The following is a 20,880-nucleotide window of genomic DNA, read 5'->3' as shown; positions in this document are numbered from 1 at the left end:
TTTAGTTAGAAAAAATAATACTTGGATACAAAATAGCTATCTTTGTATCACGTTTGCGTGGTTTTCAAGTCAATACTTTCGGTAACTTTCGATTCGGGCTGGGTTGGTGGTTCCGATGACAGCAGCTCATTGTCTTCCGGCGGTTTTCCGCAGGCGGCGCTAGCTTCACTGCTTTCGCCACCGCCACCACTACCTTCGTCAGCTGTGTTGTGTTGAGCTAATCGTGCTCCGTTGCCGTTCGTTCTCACAGTGAAATACTTCAGCTGGTTATCGCGCCGCTGGCATTCGACCCCGTAGATGACGAGGAAGCCTGCTGCCAGCAGGCAACCTAAGCTGTTCAGCAGCGCAGAACCCAGCGTTACGTAGTACCAAATTCCGAGCACCTCACTACAGTTGAAATCACTAGAAAAAAAAAACAGAAAAGTTGAATCAGAATCACCTTTTTTTTGGAATTCAATAGAACATACCGATATTCCAGCCGGATGGCACCATCCTGCTCCAACTGTTCGATCGTCCTTAGACGATCAACGATCGTAGTGACCACCGTACTGTTCGCATCCTCCAACTCGTCGCTGCTTCGCAGCTCGGCAGCTGCCTCCGCCGGAAGCGGCCGACGCACATCGATCCAGCACACACAGCTGGACGAATTGACATTGAAGCTGTACTCGGGTTCACAGCGGAGCCCACTGGAGCTGAGGTTGACCGTATGCAGCAGCGCATAGATAAACGCTAGCATCGTAAAGAAAACGGTCAACAGCAGCAGTACCAGGGCGTTGATCCGGATAAAGTTGAAGCAATTTTCGCGCACTCGACTCGCCGGTCGGCGCTTGAAGTCGAACAGGATGAGGAACATGGAACCGCACAGGATTAGCTGTTGGAGAAAACAGAGTTCAATGTTTAACGTCTTCATTTTGACGAACGAGCGGGGGGGGGGGGGGGGTGGTACTCACAATCAACCCGGCCCAGTAGGGGTTGTCCTTGGTGTGAGTGCTGGGCGACCACACCATGATGGCCATGCCCATCAGCGTAAGTATCGTACCGATCAGCACCTTCAGTACCATCAGCGTTCGGCTCAGTCGGATGTGTTTCAGATTCAGAGCGTTCCCCCGGGGGTAACGCTGGTGAAAGGCCTTGTTGACCACCAGCATGCGGCTGTGCCGCAAGCTGCTGCGGGTCGGTTTGTGCCGTCCGATCAGGTTGTTGGTGTTCTTCGAAAAGTTCTGCGGCACCGTCGTGGTCATGTACACTGCCTGTGTGGACGGGAATGATGAAGGAAAAGAAGATGAAAACAATCAGACATTTGTAGTGTTTTAATGTAAGCTATCTTTTAAGATGATTTCGAAAGTATAACACTTTGCTGCGCAAAGCTCATTACACTTAATAACATCATTACTATTATCATCACCATCAGCGGCCGCAACAGCGGCCAACGAATGATATAAGTGCACTCTAATGACTATTTGAATAGAATTGGCCGAGCCGAGCCGGCTGTCGAACGTTTGTTTCATCATCTCTGCGTTGCAATTAGCCAAACGCAACTAGGTATAGGTACAAACTGACTACGAGACTTTAATTCAAGAGTACGGTATCCCCGTTCCGTCCCCCGTCTCTTCTCACCTCCCTGGGGAGGTTGGCAAATAAAAACCATCTTCACCAGTAGTGCCAGTGCCAATGCCAACTGCCTGCCTACCGTCGTACTGACGGTACCGACAGGCTGTGGAATGAGAGTGGAAATCATTCAATCGGACCGGAGAAACGTGATGGAAGGATGGCAGCAAGAAAAAAAGCGCCGTTAAGCGTGAAATGGATTTACGAGAATCGAATTCATGAAAAGGCACGTGCAAATGTGTGCCCCGGCCGGCGCATTCTTTTGCGGTGGCAAAAACTGTACCTACATGCATGTGCACTTCTCTGATGGTTGATGCCCATCATCCATCTAGCAAATAGTACGGTGTGAAACTGTGTGGATAATACTATTTTTTGTTTCCTAGATTTAGTATTTTACCTTTTATTTCTCAAACATATTCATTTTCCCGATGGACCTTCTATATGTTGAATGGTTGAATCATTTCCCCTGTTTCCTCCACAGCCGACATTCAATGTCAGATGTCAGATCAAAGTAGACTGTGCCCACCCACATTCAGTCGTAAGTTTTTCAGTTGTCAAATTTTCTTAACAGTTTTGTGCTAAATTTCCCAACTCATTTATTTTGAAAAGTTCTATCAATCTGGAATTAAAATGTGGAGTTATATTTAAATTTGCAGATTCGGAAAGTGCTAATAACGTAAGTAGTGTGGTAGGTTATCAACTGCTTCTAAAATATCCAAACAAAACAACAAACGGGTGGAATACAATATTGTAGCATATCCGATCCGATCTTTCGGAAGAGCATGTTGGCCCGGAATACGGGTGGGATCGTAGGAAGGCGAATCTATTTACCACAAAAATATCGGCCGATTAGTTTAAAATTTCGGACTCTCGGTTGCAACTGCATTTAAAATCAAAGTTGAATTTGAACTAGCAATTAGAACTGGACTGGAAAGCAGTGTTAAAAGTAGACTTAAGTTTAGAGCAATGCGGACTGGAAGATTTACTTGGAATTAAACAAGTAACCGGACCTAAAGCAGAATTTGAAGTTTTTATTTGAAATTGGAATTGAATCAGACTTCGAATTAGATTTGAAAATGAATACGAAATTTAACTTAAAATTGGAATTGAAACTGAACATAAACTGTGTCTAAATTGGACATTAGATCTGGAATAACATTTGAAATCAGACTTGAAATGAAAGTTTAAATTAGACTTGAAATTGGATGAAATCTGTTAACTTAGTAGCAATCGCCTAACATGCAGATGTAATCATTTTACATAGAAACCGAGAGGTGTTATTTTTTGCTAACAGTTCATTCCAACATTACACTCAGTTGAGTTTAGACGTAATAAATAGTTCTTCGTTCAAACTACGTTTTTATGTATCTTCGTTAAAGTCCCTCAATAGGTTATGGGCACTAGGCATAAGGATCCGCTTCATTTACGGCTGCTGAAAGAAGCAGAATACCATACGGCGGCTGAGTGTGTTGTATACAAATGTAAAGATAAAAGGCTTGAATGTTGGCAGAAAGTGTTGAACAATGGCATCACAATTTATCTAAGCGGGTGATGCAAACGAAGCAAAAACACCACAAAAAGCATCTTTCTCTAGAACGATTGCAAAAATCGAACCCCGCACATCAAACCCCGCAAGTGATCGACAATTTTGTGGTCAATCTTTCTTCTACGCGTTTCACACAAAATGAATTAGCCCTCCTTAACAAAAGGTTAAATTTTGCAACTCTACCGTCTTCTGCTCCAATTGCAGACATTATAAATAGTGTTGAAAGTGTGGTCCAATACCAGGATCTTCCGTCTAAATCAGGTATCCGTCATCCGTGCGTGCCAAAAATAAGCAGGTGGAAACTAAACGCTTCAAAGCTGATACCGTCAGTATTATCAAGCAGCTTAAAGAACGTAACGTGATTTATTCCCGCGCTGATAAAGGTAATGCAATTGTGATCATGGATAAAATCGATTACGACTCGCGCGTACTCGACATGATAAATGAAGGTACGTATGAAGAGTGTAAATTCTAAAATGGAAAACCCAAAGATCCTCTCAATACTATGATAGAGGAGGCTAACGTTGTTCGACAAAAAGTGGCACGGCTAATTGGGGATGAAAAGCTTGAGCGACGTCTTTACGTACCAAACCCGAAGGTCGTTTCACTATACTGCCTACCCAAAATCCATAAGAATCCACTGTCTATGCGTCCAATTTCGTCAAACATCTGTACACCAACCGAGAAAATGGCTGCTTGGCTGGTTGATGAGATCAAACGATATCCTGTGACTCACGGCAAGAGTGTAAACAATTCGATAGAACTTGTAGATCAGATCAAACACCTTGAGATACGACGCAGTGAGATCATGGTGTCGTTCGATGTTGCTTCTCTGTTCCCCAGTGTACCCGTAGAAGACGCCTTAAAAAGCTTACGTACACATTTAGACCGAAAACAAGTCCCCTCGAACCACATTGCGGCATATCTTTAGGTGGCACAGTTGTGTATGAAGCAGAACTTACTCATGTTACGCGGAAAGTTTTACAAACAAAACTTTGGCCTTAGCATGGGAAGTAAGCTTTCACCGCTATTAGCTGAAGTATTTATGAGCGATTTTGAGACCGAGGTACAAAAAGACAAACTGTTCCCCCGGGTTTGGAAACGGTACGTCGACGATGTGTTTGCATTGGTGAAGGGACGCTATTTGTCACAAACGCTCAACCTACTGAACTCGAAACACGACTCGATCAGATTTACGGTTGGAAAAGAACAAGACGGTACACTCCCGTTTTTAGATCTTCGCATCTCAATAAAAGAACACAAAACTTGGAAATTTGGCATCTACCGTAAACCAACATTAATAGACCGTTTCATAACATCCGATTCCAACCATTTTGGAGCCCAAAAGCAAGCAGCATTCCAGTCGATGGCCCACCGTCTTTTCAATATACCGTTGGAAAAAGAAGAGTTTGATGCGGAAAGGGAGAAAATACACAACATCGCCGAACAGAATGGATATGACAGCAAATTTGTGAACAAAATCCTGCGGAAACATGAACGGAAAAAACGCCGACAGAATGCAACAACTCTTCAACCAGAGAGCGATGGGAAAGTTAGGATCAGCCTACCGTTTTATCCAATTATTACAAACTCGATCAAAAACATCCTTAACCAACTTGGATTAGCGACAGCCTTCAAAAGCAGCTACGGGAAATGTTGTGCAACCTCAAAGACAAAATCCCGCTTGAGGAACAATCTGGAATCTATCAAATTCCATGCCAAGATTGCCCCGCTATCTACATTGGACAAACACGTCGCAAATTCAAAATTAGACTGAGGGAACATAGGAAGGCCGTGGAGCACAGTCGATCATGCGACTCTAGTGTAGCAGCGCACAGTGAAGAATTACGGCATAAAATAAATTGGGAGTGTGCGAAATTAATCAAAACCATTAAGAAGGTTTCACTGCTAAATGCATGGGGATCAATGTGTATCGCCAATGCTGAGAAACCTCCTATGAATGGAGATGATCTACCACTAATTTCCTCTCTCTTCGGATTGGCAAAAAAGTGAGATCAAGTTAACAATTTCTCCCGCTCTTCGAACCAGATAAACAATACGTAATCAGTTGGACATCGGCATCGTCCTGATGATAGGCTTAGAATGCCTGAAACCAGTCGACGCGTAGGTAAAAATAATTTTTGTTAATATTGTTTTTATCCTTAAATGTTGTAAGAGTGATACGTGTTTTTGTCTTGTCCATCAATCTTCGTATAAGGACCTTGCTCACGGAATACAGCAGTTTCGTGGAAACGTTGGTGAATATGAAAACTGGAGTTACTGTGTCAAGCTTTTCTTGGAAGCAGCCGGAGTCTCAGAAGTTCTGTAACTGAAAATATGCCAGTGGAAGAAGCTGAGAAGAACAGGTTCATGGCAAAGGACCGCAAAGGAAAAGCGCTGTTGATAAGCTGCCTAACTGAAGATTGCTTGGAAATCGTTAGAGAGAAGACAACGTCAAAACTAATGGGAGAAAGTTTGGAAGCAAAGTACGCCAAAAATCGGACATTAGTCAGACCCTGCCTGGTTCGGAAGTAGTTGGCACGATTTCATATGAAAAATGAAGCTGATATGAGAAGTCATCTCTTGTAATTCGATGGACTTGTGAGAAAGTTGAAGACGGCTGGTGCTACTCTGGTGGAGGCGCATCTGGTATCGCAGCTTTTCTTAACACTGCCAGAATCGTATGATCCCTTTGTGATCGCTTTGGAGAATAAAATAGAGACTGAGCTAACACTGGATTTAGTAAAGGAGAGGCTTCTAGCAGAGGAATCTAATGGAAAGTGTCACGGCTGTGGTAAACGAGGACACTTCAAGAAAGACTGCCGTCAGAAAAATAGAAGTTCTGTTGTTAAAAACTTCGTAAGTTTTATGGCAGATGTGGATCTGTTTCAAGTTAGACTCAGGCTGCAGTGATCACCTGGTGGGAGACAAGTCTGTGATCTCGTTACTGCGAAAACTGGATAAGCCAATAAAAATCCAAGTGGCAAAGGAAGGTCAGACAATGGTAGCCCAGGAGATAGGAGAGATAAACGCTGTAAGCAATGTTTAATGTGAAGGATATTTTGCTCGTTCAAGAACTGAGGGAGAATTTAATGTCAGTAAAGAAAATGACGAAAATGGGCATTTTTTTCCATGTGTGGACTCATCACTGCGACCAGTGTAGTTGATCTATTGTGATATCGCCCGGGTGTTTGCTGTATGACCTGCACTGCATTCTGCTTTTTCCTATAATCGCTATTGAATGAGCGATATGCTTTATTAAATTTTATGCGTGCTTGTGTGTATTGGGGCTTATCCTTCCTTCAAAGCTTGATCTACTTTACCCACTTTTATTCCTCGCTGCCAGTAGTATCCCATATTATAGCCGTCCCTGGCGAGGACTCATTCATACCTCTGACCAGTACACTTAACTATAGGGGGGACATTTGCACTGTCAAGAGGCTTCAGGGAGGGTAAATATAGAATTCAGCATGAAGGAAGGGTAAATGAAGGGGCCTGAGAATGAACCCATGCTAAAGTCACTTGACATCGAATGGCTTGATTCTACTAAGATTCGAACCCACGACCACTCGCTTGTCAAAGCAGACTCGATAACCTTGCGGCTACGGAGCCCCCCATTGATGGGCATTGATGTAGTATTCTCAGGCGACAGAGCAGTTCTGGTGAAAGACGGAGTTATTCTGGCCACAGGTCATCTTGTAGGAAATTTATATGGAATCGAACTATTGGTGAATAATCACTGCTACGTGGAAACTGAAAAACTCTGGCATCGACGTTTGGGCCACATTAGTCAGAGTGACTTGGAGAAAATGATCCATCAAGGTGCATTAAAAGGAATCAAAAAGACACCAAAAACTGCTATTTGTGAACCATGTATACAAGGTAAGCAGTGTCGGAAGCCTTTTAACGGTACCAGAAGACGGCCAAGTTGCCCACTTGAGAGAATACACTCGGATGTTTGTGGCCCTATAGATCCTACGGTATGGGATGGATCTCGATATTTCGTCAGCTTCATCGATGATTACAGTCACTTTGGAATGATCTACGTGCTGATCAACGCAACTACTATAAACAAAATGGTTGCTTATTCCTTACAACAAAATGGCATGGCGGAAAGATTGAATCGAACCTTGGTAGAAAAAATTCGCACTCAGTACTCATAGATTCAAAAGTACCGAAAAGTCTATGGTCTGAAGCAGCACTTGCATGTGTACGCCTTCTAAATAGAAGTCCGACAGCAGCTGTGCCTAGTAACGTGCCTAGTCTCCAGCAGAAGTGTGGTTGGATACCAAACCAAATTTGGAAAAATTACAGATATCTGGATGTAAATGCTTCACGTGGATACCGGCACAACAACGGTAAAAGTTAGATCTGAAGAGTCGTGAAATGGTAATGATCGGTTACACTCCAAACGGCTATAGACTTTGGGACAAGACATTACGAAAAATAATCATCACTAGAGACGTGAAATTTGCTGACGTTTCCGAAGAAGACGTACCGCTGATAATAAATATGCCTTTCGAGCAAGAGGGGGAATTTGGTGTTCAACCTGAAAATGACTGTGAATTCCATGATGCTGAGGCCGACTCAAATGAAATCGATGCTCTTGAAAGTGAACCAACAACGACAGAAGACATCAACATAGCGCTCCCTCCGCATACAGAACGACAAGATGTATTGTCGAGGACCAGCGGACGGGAACGCAGGTTACCCTGTGAGTTACTCGACTACTTTACCGGATACAGAGCAACTTCTGGCAGTCTATTTTCATTAGATGCACCCGAGACATTTGATGAAATCAAAAATCGACCTGACCGGATGGTGTGGCAACAAGCTGTACAGGATGAGCTTCAATCCATGGCGAGGAACAACGTTTGGATGATTGTGAACTGCCCAGATAAAGTGAAACCATTGAAGTCGAAATGGGTTTTTCGTGTGAAAGTGGACGAGTATGGTGAACCAGCAAGATGTAAACCCCGACTGGTTGTAAAAGGTTTTTGCACCTGTAGTGAAATTGACCACAATAAGGAGTATAGTGGCTATCGGCATTCATCAAGGTTTCTGGTTTCACCACATGACCGTAAAACGGCGTTCCTGCATGGAGAATTAAAAGAGGAAATTTTTATGGAAATTCCAGAAGGCGTTAGTGCACCGCCAAACACCGTGTGCAGATTGGTAAAGTCTGTCTACGGTTTAAAGCAGTCTCCCCGGTGGTGGAATGAAAAGGGACAATAATGTTTATCATGCTATGTACCAGACCAGATTTATATTACCCGGTTGGTTTCCTAGGAAGATTTCAACAAAATCCTCTTACGATTTACTGACAGTTATTAAAAAGGGTCGTACGGTATTTAAAAGGAACAAAAGTTAGCTATTTGAAATTTAAGCGGCATAATGAAGCATAACCATTAACCGGATATACGTTAGTTAAACAACGATTTGTAAGTTTATAACAATATGGCGTTGAAAAACCTACACGTGTTGTACAAAATACAACAGCGTAAGTAACCGAAGGTTAATAAAAATTGATGAAAATTATTCAAGAAAACTCTATTGATGTGAATCAAATAGAATGGCATTACAGGGAATTATGCATAGTTCAAAAACCTATACACTCAAGTCTTTTTTTACACTGTTTGTTTTTTTCGATTACTCGAAAACGGTGCAGCTAAGGAACTATTTACAATCTACGTGAGGAATGTCGAGCTACTCCCAAATGTATTGAGAAATAAATGAATGGTCTCTAAGTTACCCCGTTCTTAACACTCAAAAAACTAAACCGTGTAAAAAAAGTACTTGAGTGTAAACTAGACCTTTACTAGGCAATGTATATGTTAAAGAATAAGATTTCCTCTTACAACTTACTTCTATTTGCACTTACTCAGAATAATAACAACTTACTTATCCTTACTCAGCAATTTCATGAAAAAGGATCTATCAAAATTTAAAAGTGTTCCCATTTTGTTCAAATTTTAAAACTTATTCAATTTTCAAAAATTTTATGTAAACCAACGCACTACGCAACGTTAACCAACAAATGAATTATGTTCCGAAGACGTGTCGATTTCTATCTCAAATAGCAAGTAAGACCGTATAACAAAGGTTCCTTTCACCACTAGGTGGATTAAATCGGGGTTTTCATCATTGTTTAACGACGTCTGCCATGTTATACCATTAGACCGTTTTCGTCCTTGTCGTACGTTCGACAGCCGATTGCATCGAGCAGCATGCATGAATTTGAATGACTTTCATGATTGGTGCTCCAGAAACGTGTCGGTCTTGAGCGTGCCTAAGTGCTCTATAATCTCATTTTCACGTGGGAAAAACCATATTCATTGGAAATGTACGTTATATAAAGAGCAACTCAACAGAGTAACAGGAGTAAAAGGTCTTGGGGTACTGTTGCTTCTATTATTTAGCTCCTATGTCCTCAAATGTGCTGCAGATAAGTTTGTGCTTGCACTCATAGCTGAGAAGAACTGTTGCAAGTTACCCCATCTGACAGTATGTAAGACTATCTCAAAGCTGCAACTCAAAAGTTAGAACCGAAAAGAGAATCCACAGTGGTAGAAAACGCCAGCACTAGGATCTACACGCTTTCTACAAGGCGAGAATTGTTTCGACTAGCACGACTCGAAAAGCCGGCAATCCCGCTGAACTGTTGAAAGCCGCAGCAATCATCGGAACATTACTCTCCTCAACTTTGCATACAAAATTCTCTGCCGCATTCATTAGCTGCGGCCGTTGCAGGAAAATTTTGTTAGCAAATAACAGTGCGATTTTCGAGAAGCAACCCTCCACGATAGACCAAACGGTCACCTTGTAACAGATTCTCGACCAATTCGAGGAATTCAACTTGCAGACTCACCATTTCTAAGAGGTTTCAAGGCGGCGTACGATGCAGTTAAACGAAATAAGCTGTTGCGAATTATGCTTGAACAGGGCTTTCCAACCAAACTGATTAGTAGGCTGACTGGTATCGGTATTTGCTACCATTGATGGGTCAAAATCAAGCGTCAGAACAGTGGGTGTGAGATATCGGAATCATTTGTGACGTTAAATGGTTTGAAGCAGTGTAACGAGCTGTCGAGTTTGCTGTTCAACATTATAAATTGTTGCTCTATTTACATCACGACGAACATGAAGGTGGTCTAACTCGATGAGCCTACAGCGTTGTTCGTAGCTTGGCAGCTGGAAAGGGTTATTCCACGGAAGTCTCCAAAGAGCAAAATGGATGAATCTCCGCTGCACTGACTCGATTCGGCTAACTCCATTCTGATAGTATGGACTCCAAACTGGAGCAAAGTATTCAAGATTGGAGCGGACTAATGCACAAAAAAGAGCTTTCAAGCAGTAAACATCGTTGAAGTTCTTGCCGATGCGCATAATAAAGCCAAGGTTGCTGCAGGCTTTGTCCATGATGAATGCGAAGTGCTGTTAGAGTGTAAGTTTAGAGTCGAACAGTATCCTCAGATCTTTGACGCAGTTTTCGCCACGTAATGGCGTATTTGACAGCTTGTAGTCAAAAGCGAACGGGCCCAGCTTTCTGGAAAATATGATGACTTCACACTTGTTGGGGTTAAGCAGCATGCGGTTGTCGACACACCATTTGGCAAAGGTCGATAATTCCTCCTGAAGGACAGCGGCGTCGGATAGATTTTCGACTTTTGAATATAACTTGAGGTCGTCAGCAAACTGGAGTCGCGGACCTTTAAGCAGGTAGTTGACGTCGTTGAAGTAGATAAGGAATATTAAAGGATCAAGATGGCTGCCTTGTGGTATTTCAGAATGAGCAGTGAACGATCCAGAGAGGCTGCCCACAGTGTTCACCTTTAAGTGGCGATCGGATAAGTATGAACGGAATCAACGCAGCAACGGACCACCTATGCCAAGCTTATCCAGTTTAGCAATAGCGATTTCGTGGTCGAAAGCTGCGGAAAGATCAGTGTAAATGACATCTGTTTGCGACCGAGCATCGAAACTATTTATCATGTAGGATGTAAGAGTCAAGTGATTGGTAGTCGTGGAGCGCTTGGGCATAAATCCGTGTTGGTTACCAGAGATATACTGTTTAAAAAATGCAAATACTGGTTCAAACAGGGCGAGCTCAAACAGTTTCAAAATTGAGTTTAGAGCAGAGATTCCTCGATAGTTTCCTACGTTTTTCCTATTTCCCTTTTTATGCACAGGGAACATGTAAGCCGATTTTCATGCTGAGGGAAAGATACCTGAGATAACGGATAAGCTGAAAAGATGGCTCATTGGAGCAGCGATAGCGTGGATGCATTTTTTCAGGAACACAGGTGATATACCGTCCGGTCCAACGGCTCGAGAAAGCTTCAACTTCGCGGCGGCCGATGTAACCATCACTTCGTCGATGGTGAGGTTGTTCAAAGAATGACCCAGGAAAGGAACACACTCGGTCGCTGTGGATATCTCTGCAATCGTCAAACTTTCCTCAGTAAATACACTGGAGAATTTCATCGAGATCAGTTCAGAAATTTGCTCAGAGTTGCTCGCCGTTTTGTCACCCAGGAATATAACCGAGGGTAGACAGTCACCTTTCCGTTGCTCGTTGACATATTTCCAAAAAGATTTAGGGTTACGTTGAAATCTTCGCTCGACATTTCTCAGGTAGCTTCGAAAGCAAGAACGGCTCAGGCGTTTGTATCTTGTATTAATCGACAGATAGTGGTTGCGGAGGGGTAAGGTTCTGTACCTCGAAAATTTCTTTAGAGCAGCTTTCCTTTCAGATTTGAGACGCCGTAACTCGCAACATAGTGTTTAGCCAGAGTATCTGGTACTGAGCGGGAGCAGTTTTTTTGGGAACGTGACGATCGATAACGCAGTTCAAGATATTGGAGAAGGTTGTGGCAGCAGTCATTATCTAAAACTGTGCTCCAGTTGATGCTGCTTAAAACATTTAGAATAACCCCAAAATCAGCATGGGCATAATCGTAGAAGACGGCCGGAGGCGCAATGTTAAACTAACTAACTAACGTTGGCAGGCTATAAGAACAATTTTAGATAGTTTTATTGGTTTTATAAAAAGGATGTGGCGGCACAACGCCGCGGTGCGACCGCGTTGACCTTCACATCTAGCAGACAACAATCAGTGTATTCGGACGAAGAAGCAGACAAAGCGCTATTGTTGTTCTCGCTAGATGTACTAACAATAAGCTTATATCGAACGATGTATAAATCGTATAAATAGGGCAATAAACTTAGAGTCTAGGTTCAGTCAGTTCGCGTCAGTCCTTTGACAGAGACTTTGACAATAATTAACCTTTTTTACGGAAATAAATTGATGACTTTTACCCCTACGGTAAAACTGAACCTTGGCGTGGTGTAGGGATTTTTAACTAATCAGAGAACTAAACTAGAGAGACGTTTAAGCCACAGCTTTACTGCACTAGCTCTTTGGTCTCGAGGGTTGGAAGGCGGGTACGTCTATATTTTAAAGCTTCTGTCGACTACCGCGAACGTCCAGCTTGTGCTGCGCTCAATCAGCTTTGTATCTTGGGACTGCAAGGGGGATGAAAAATTAAACTTCCCCTGATAAGTTGTTAACCACTAATGCTCGGAAATTTGTCTTTCTTATTAGTTCATTTGTGGTTGCTAGTGTTGGAATATTGATGGCGGGCGCGCGGCTGAGGACCGGTGTCAGGCGGGGCTGACGAATCCTCCACTTCTTCACTACATTACATTTTGCAACTCAAGTAGTACAAAAAATCCAAAGCACATTTACAAATTCGATCTATCATTTTTCTTCTCATCATCATTATATTCAAAATATGACATTCCGGCCATTGGCAGAGAGATCTTAGAGTCAGTTCGTGGAGTCCACGCTGGGCCGGAACGTCTCTGGCTGCGGGCATAGGCCTGACGGCTATGCTTGGGGCTCTGCCTGTGTTTTAGTGGGCGACATTGCCTGTCTCGTCAGGTAGAAGTGATGTTTGAGGTCTCCCTGATACTTTGTTGACATCACAAAAGGGCCCAGCGCAGAGTTTTATACGCCATTAAGCGACCAGTTGGATAACCCAAAAAAAGGAAAAAGATTTTGTGTTGTTTATTAAAGCACATACTTGCTTTGTATTGTTTTATAAAAGTTTTCCAAATGAGCCTTATTTCTTTTACGTCATTATACTTAAAAATACTTGAAAAATAGTTGAAGATTCTCCCTAAACACAAAAAATATACGTTCTAATACAAAATAAACCTGAAATTCGGGCTCAGCACCCCAAAATTACTTAAGAACCACATATTATCTTTGATTTAAAGAGATTTTTTTGCTTGGCCAGCATTTGTATGGAGTCGTACCACTGCGCAGCGATGCTGCATTACCTTTCAAACAAGACTAATAGCACATAAATCGGTTTGGCCATCTCGGAGAAACACGTGACCACTTGAAACTTGGTCAAAATACATTTTTATTACACTACACTTATAACACATTTTTATTACATTACACTTATTGACTACTTAATGGATGGTACATCCATAACAACTTTCTCACAACTAGAAAGTGCCTCTGATGAAGTCATTAATAAAATGATCTCATCATATCAAGCGAGCTGGCCAGTTCAACAAACATCATCCAGTAGGGATGTTTCTTGGTGAAACGACAAACTGGCAAAATTGAGGAATAAATCGTTGTTCAATCGAGCAAAAGTTCCTTCTAACTGGAATCAATACAAAAAGGCTCTGACTGAATATAATAGAGAATTGAATTTTACTGTCGAATCCTCTGAAACATTGGAAGTAGTGATGAGAACTCACTTCCCAGGATCAACACCTGTATCTGTTGAAGCACAGGACTTAGATGAGGCCTATGGTCAACAGATGCCTATCTTTAAGTTTGTGAAATCTTCACGCTATCCAGGGTTGAATGGGCCTTGGCACTATGGGCCAGGAATTGTAATTTCGGGACAAATATATTTGCGGTTAAACGGCGTGTCTCAGCTCAATGTAGTCTTCGGCAACTTTTTGAATGAAAAAATGATGCATCTTTCGAAGGGGTCTTCCAATATTTACGAGTTACTTTAACAACAATTTAAGTAATAACTTTTTGAGTAAATTTTTTTTTTCACCTTTTTGGTTTCAGAATATAAAAGGTCGCTTTCTCGTTTGCCTTCCCCATTTCATACCCACCCCTCAAATCACATTTCTTCTTGTAACATATTTCTTTCATCAGACAGCTCAATGTGATGTTCTAGACAACATTTTGCACATAAAAGAGGAATATTTTTGCTGAAGACTGTTTTGCTTTTCCTGCATTAATTAATAAGATATAACTGTTTTTAGGCCTATAACCGTTTGATGAAAAATGTGTATTTTTTCAAAGGTGGTGTCTTCGGAGAAGTAAAATAATAAAATATAGCACGTCTTCCTGCACTATTAGGGTGACCATGAATTCACCTATTAGGGTGATGCAAACTTTTGTTTTTTTAAATAATTTTTTAAAAAAGTTTTTTTCTCCAAAAGTTGCAGAAAATACTAAAATAAGCAACTTTGCTGAATAAAGTAACTATCTATCTGTTACCGGTTACGAAATATAATGATGTGTTAAAAAAGAGCACTTAAAAATCAATTACGTTCAATAACTTTGCACACGATTATTTTATTGCTTTCAAATGTTCTACAAAGTTATTTAGTATGTTGAAATACATATTTTCGATGAAGACTATTTGACGCTAGGACGCATATTTATTAAGTTATAAAATGTATGAAAAAAAATCCGCACTATTCCCAGGTATTCCCAGCCATGGTATTCCCAGCCCAAGCAACAATGTGAGTTTTATTGTACTCTTATGGTGGTCTTCAAGACCAATTTTGGTCTTAAATGCCATCATAAGAGTGTAATAAAATCCAAATTGTTACTTGGGAGGTATTCTCTGAAATACACATTTGAGCAGATAGTTTTAATAATTCCCTACAAATTGGTATGCAAACTAATTGCAGATACTTGCAGATGGCTAAAATATTCAGATTTTTCATCAGATGGTTTTTAACCTAAAATCAGTTATATCTTATTAATTAATGCATATAAAGCAAAACAGTCTTCAGCAAAAATATTCCTCTTTTATGTGCAAAATATTTTCTAGATAATCACATTGAGCTGTCTGTTGAAATAAACATGTTACAAGAAGAAATTTGATTTGAGGGGTCGTTTATAAACAAAGGTCTATTGCTGAAAATGGGTAAAAGGTAGAAGTTTCATATCTTCACCAAAATTACTTGAAATTGGTTTATCTTTAATATTTTGAAACCAAAAAGGTGAAAAAAAGTTTACTCAAAAAGTTATTACTTAAATTGTTGTTTAAATAACGCTTAAATATTGGACGACCCCTTCAAAATAAGCATCAATTTTTTATTCAAAAAGTTGCCGAAGACCACATTGAGCTGAGACACGCTGTTTAACCGTAAATATTTTTGTCCCGAAATTTTAATTTCTGGCCCATAGTGCTTGGGTTCCTTTCAACTTTTCAAATCTGCAGGGAAAAATGAAATTTTTCCAGCTTTACTCCAACAGGGAAAAGAAATACTTACTCTCGTGTTGACCAAATTATTCAGAGCTAGTATTGCTCTGACTTACATACCAAAAGCTTGGATAAAGGTTCGAGTTGTCTTTATTCCAAAAGCAGAATGGAATCTAGGGGCCTGCATAACTGTATTATCGAATGGATAATGGCGATGCTAAAAGATCGAGAAATTTCTGCCGATCTTGGAAGTGCGCAACTAACTATTAGATCCATAAAGGGCTGTACTCAAGGAGGAGTACTATCACCCTTATTGTGGTCATTAGTAGTAGACGAACTTCTTAAAAGGCTAGCAGAACAAAGATATGAGGTGGATAAAAAACTTAATGGGAACTCTCATCTAAATGCCCTATGGGTGTGTAGTACAGCTTTGGGGAAAACATGGGGATTACGACCAAAAACGGTCCATTGGATCTATTTGGCAATAGTCCGTCCGAAAGTTACATACGCTTCGCTTGTATGGTGGCCCAAACTTAATGAGGTAACCGCTCAAAAAAAAGGTAGGTAAACTGCAGAGGTTTACCTGCATATCAATAACTGGGGCAATGAAAAGTACACCATCAGTTGCTTTGGATACCCTTCTTAACATGTTACCATTACATCAATTTGTACAGTAGGGGGCACTCCCAGCGTAGTGGTTAGCATTCACGCCGAGGACCCGGGTTCAAATCCCAACCCCGCAGAAGTCACGAATGACCCAATCTGTTAAAGTGACTATAATCTAACAAAAAAAATTATTTGTAAAGCAACAGGCCGCGAAAAGTGCCCTGCAATTCAAACGGTATAACAAGATTTTAGACGGTGATCTGACAGGACATTTAAGGATCGTTAAGGCCTCGTTTAAGGATCAGGCTAAACTCAGATATTCCTACAATTGAAGATTGGATGACAACGATGACAAACTATGACGTTTCCTTCAAAGTGTTTAAATCAAGCCACTCCCAGCCAGCACCAGCTCGTATATCAATGTACAAAAACTATCGTAAATATCTCCTAACAAACTCCAAATCGTAACTAAAGCTGGATAAAGTGGGATCAAGTTGATTTTCTGTCGTATATAATGATAATGACTGACATACATACGATTTTCAGCACAAAATCGTAGAGTAGTACGGAGCGACTCGCGCTTAATCGGATATTATCGTATATAAATACTTATATAGTCGTAACGCTCAAAATTATTCGTAATCACGTATATCGCCTCCAAAATAGTACGGATATGCCAATTTTGCGCATGAAATACGATTTATTTAGCATGTATATCTGTACGTAATGTTTATTTTTACTTTTTTTATGCATATGAAAATGCTAGCTGGGCTATGTTTGGGAGTCTGGTGGGCCAAGCTTGCGTCCAGGTTCAATTGTGTTCTATACTGACGGGTCGAAGATGAATGAAAATACAGGATCTGGGGTTTTTGGCCCCGGGAGTCAGGAAAGCTATATCAATGGGTCAAAGCCCAACAGTATTTGAGGCAGAAATTCACGCCATTATTGAATGTGCGAATATCTGTTTAAATAGGATGTACAGATTGGCAAAGATCTGCATATGTTCAGATGGCCAAACGGCTCTCAATGCGCCTAAAGCTTTTACATGTAAATCGAAACTAGAGGGAGTGCATTCTCTCTCATGCAATTGGCCAGTAGGAACGAAGTAACTTTATACGGGGTGCCCGGTCATTGTGGTATTGAGGGAAAAGCCGACAGTCTAGCAAGAGAAAGCTCTGCATCAAACTTCATTGGTCCGGAACCGTTTTGCGGAGTCCCGGAGTGTGCTCTGAGGACCGAAATAAGAAAATGGAAAATGTCCATGGTAGAATCAAATTGGAACGCCACGGATACATCCAGCTAAGCAAAAAGATTCATAAGACCAAGTGCAGCAAAAGCCCGGATCTTATTAAATCTCAGTCAAAAAGATCTTCGGGCTTTTGCCGATTAGATATAGAAACTGCTGAACATATGCTCTGCAACTGTGGAGCATTATTCAATCAAAGGATGTCAATATTTGGAAAGGGGTTATTAGACCCTTTCGAAATTTGGTAAAGCGATCCTGGTAGGGTATTAGGTTTTATGAAACGAGTCGAGTCTAACTGGGACCGTGTGCTGTGTTAACCATTATCCTTCACACCTTAATTATGATAGGATATCTAACTAGCACCAAATCAAATATGGGTCATACAACAATATTCCCTATCAATGAACGCAGTTGTAATATGGCTCTACAGGAGAAAAAAATCAATGGTGACAATTTCCTAAAGTGTATTGTATCATTCAATATTAGTCGGCTGGCAAGAGGTTGGCTGACAGGTTCGTCCTGCAAGAATATTCGTGAAGAACACGATGTCGGCTATCTTATGCCTCGAGAGGACCGGTCTCAAGGGCTACCAGGCAGCACAGGTCCTGATAAGGTGGTAGCTCTTCTCCGCTCCATCCGTGATTTCTGAGAGCAAATCTAACGAATCTCCTCTGGATTCCTTTTATTCGCTGAATGTGAGTTACGTATCGCGGGTGCCAAATTACGCTAGCATAGTTTAATTTGCTTCTAACAAGACCTTTCTAGACTGCTAATATAGCATAAGGATCTTTAAGGTCACAGCCAAAGCTTCTAATGAGCGAGAACAGTTTCAGGCTTTCTTTGACTTCATTATCCATGTGTCTATTGAAGGAGAGCGAGGGGTCGAATGTTACACCCAGGTCACGAGGTTAACTTTTCTGGTGAATGTCATTATTGAGCACTCTGCGTTTACTTTTAATCCACGGTTTTTGCAGTACCTTCCAACGTGGCCTAGGTCGAGCTGCAATTTCAGGCAATCTTCCATGGACTTGATAGGAAAGAATATTTTTATATCGTCTGTATAAATTAGAATTCTTGCCGGGGTGATAGCATCAGGCAATTTGTTCATTAGAATCCCGAACAGCAACGGTCCTAAGCGACTACCTTGTGGTACTCCAGAATATATGGTAAATATATTAAGGTTGAAAAAATATTTCCATAGGGAAGAGTAATATATTTTCGACAGTGTTTTTCCCCTCGGATGAGGGTGACTGTGAGAGTAGGGTCCTTTACTTTTTCGGTAACAATCCGCTTATCGAAGCCCCCATCACCCCTCTCACATGGGGTGAACGGTGAGGAGATCTATCACTTTTTCTGGCTTCCCAAACACAAATATCAAATTAGTATAAGTATGAACGACGCAAAGAATCTTCGATCTGTTGGAACGATGGGGTTTAGTCACTTTTTTAAAATAAAGTAATCGAAATCACAGTAAACTGATGGAAAATTATACAAATAGAAACTGCAAACTTGCTACAACTGTTACGAGTCTACCGGTATCTAAACTATAAAATCCATTCATAATTGGCAGAGCTTCAAAATCTTTCATATTTTCGTGACGGTAACTAGAATCTAAATTATGGAATGACAGCCTGCAGTAAGCTGTAGTCTTACGTAAAAAAACGCTAGCAAAGCTTCTAGTGCTAAAATTTCGAATCCAAACGCGTACAATGCTGTTCCAATACATTCGACCCACCCTGTTGCGGCCGGCTTTCAACAATGCACAGGCAGGCAGGCAGCTAAACTAAAACTATTTCACTCAAGGTAAACGTCCGTCAGCCTACTCAGATGGTGACGACGGACGACGACGACAATAACAACAACAACAACAAAAGCGATTACTGCCATCACGTCACCACAGCCGCTCTCTCGCACTGCTGCTGGCTGGGTCGTAGGCTCCGGCTCGAATAATGAGCCATGCGGCATAGCGAAATTTGAAATTCACCGTAGTAATGTAACCCACCCGTAGCCAGTGACCGACCGAGAGAGAATTGGAATGTACCTGGAAAACTACAACCTAATCAGGTAGTGGAAACATACCAAACAATTCGACCGTTGTTTTTTGTTTGCCAGTGGAAATAGTTCATTTACTTCGGTCGATTAACGAACGAACGATGACTATAATTTGCGTTTGTCGACAAACGAAAATAAAAGGGAAAAATAAATGTGCAACAACCTACCTCTGATGGTGTGCCGGTCTCCGGCAGTCGAATTGTGATGTTGCGATTCGATGATAGAGGACGCGATTTGCTCCCCGATTCTGCGGGATCATCGACCGGCCCCGGTCCCGGGGAACAGGAACGAGCTGGTGCCGTGCTGGCTGTGGAGTCCGGTGAAGACGAACTGCTGGTGCCGGGTGCGATCGTCGGGGGTGTCCTGCGATCGTCCAGCAAATGTTGTGATTCGTCATTTTGCATGTGTGATTTGCTGATTGCTGACTCGTCAGCTCGCGCTGACTGGCACGGTCGGGAAAGCCCGAAGAAGTCCGACCTGGCGTTACTCATCAGCGTCGATCGTCTGGGATCCGCTGTGATCGGAATGTCGTCATCGAACTTGAACTGAATGTCCGGTATCTGGATAATTTTGGCGGGTCCGGTGGATGACGAACCCGCAGCTGTCAGGTTATCGTAGAAACTGCGCGGACGCTCCTCGCCGTCCGGCGCGGCTACGGTTGGGTCGTAGCTGGATCGCTTCCCCGTCGAAGCCATGTTTGTCGATGAGGGGAAATCACGCAAACTACTTGTACTGTTGGGTCACGCACTTCCTTAATTTTCTTCCGCTCCGTCAACCATTGAGTTTGAGCGTCACAATACGACTATATTCTTTGTTCTGGAACCACTTGGTTTCTTTTTTGTATGCTTCTTTTCACTTCCTTTACACCAGGTGAGGTAATGAGTATGACCCAAAATAATCAAACAATCCATACTTCACTCGCTGAACATTGCTGCTGCAGCAGAGCTGCACATTAATGGAGTATTGACTTCCGATTCCCACCAATCCGTAAGGCCAGCAGCAAAAAAAAGCAAAAAAAACAGCGCAAAACTATCCAACACACAACGCGATCGCAACGATCGATGATGGCAAATATAGGCTGTGAGGCCAGGCCAGCCTCAACAAACCCACACAGGTAATTTCACAGGCTAGGCGTATACTCCGAATCCGAACTACACCAGGACACTAACACTGTCGCACTACCAAACGGGTTCGACGCCGAATTCGGGCCGGATCGCCGTTGCTGCTGCTTTTTTTTTTGTTGTCAAAGAGAACTTACCGCCGCCGCCACGCTACTACTTCGCACGATCAATGCTCACCGCTGACTGCTTTTTGGCTGTCTGCTGCGGTCTGCCCGTACTGCC

General features: G+C 41.9%; 1 protein-coding gene across 1 annotated transcript; it reads right to left on the bottom strand.

The window, feature by feature from the left end:
• Positions 1–14: 14 nt before the first annotated feature.
• On the bottom strand, positions 15–20,232 carry LOC128732343 (uncharacterized). Its single transcript, XM_053825589.1, has 4 exons — positions 19,705–20,232; positions 951–1,250; positions 468–871; positions 15–402 (listed from the first exon to the last, which is right to left on the bottom strand). Exons 1-4 carry the CDS (start codon positions 20,230–20,232, stop codon positions 48–50), a joined length of 1,587 nt encoding a protein of 528 aa, XP_053681564.1. The 3' UTR covers positions 15–47.
• Between the last annotated feature and the right edge of the window lie 648 nt (positions 20,233–20,880).

This window comes from Sabethes cyaneus, chromosome 1, assembly GCF_943734655.1.
Source record: "Sabethes cyaneus chromosome 1, idSabCyanKW18_F2, whole genome shotgun sequence".
Classification (NCBI taxonomy): Eukaryota; Metazoa; Arthropoda; class Insecta; order Diptera; family Culicidae; genus Sabethes; species Sabethes cyaneus.
This window is presented reverse-complemented; position numbering and strand designations above follow the sequence as displayed.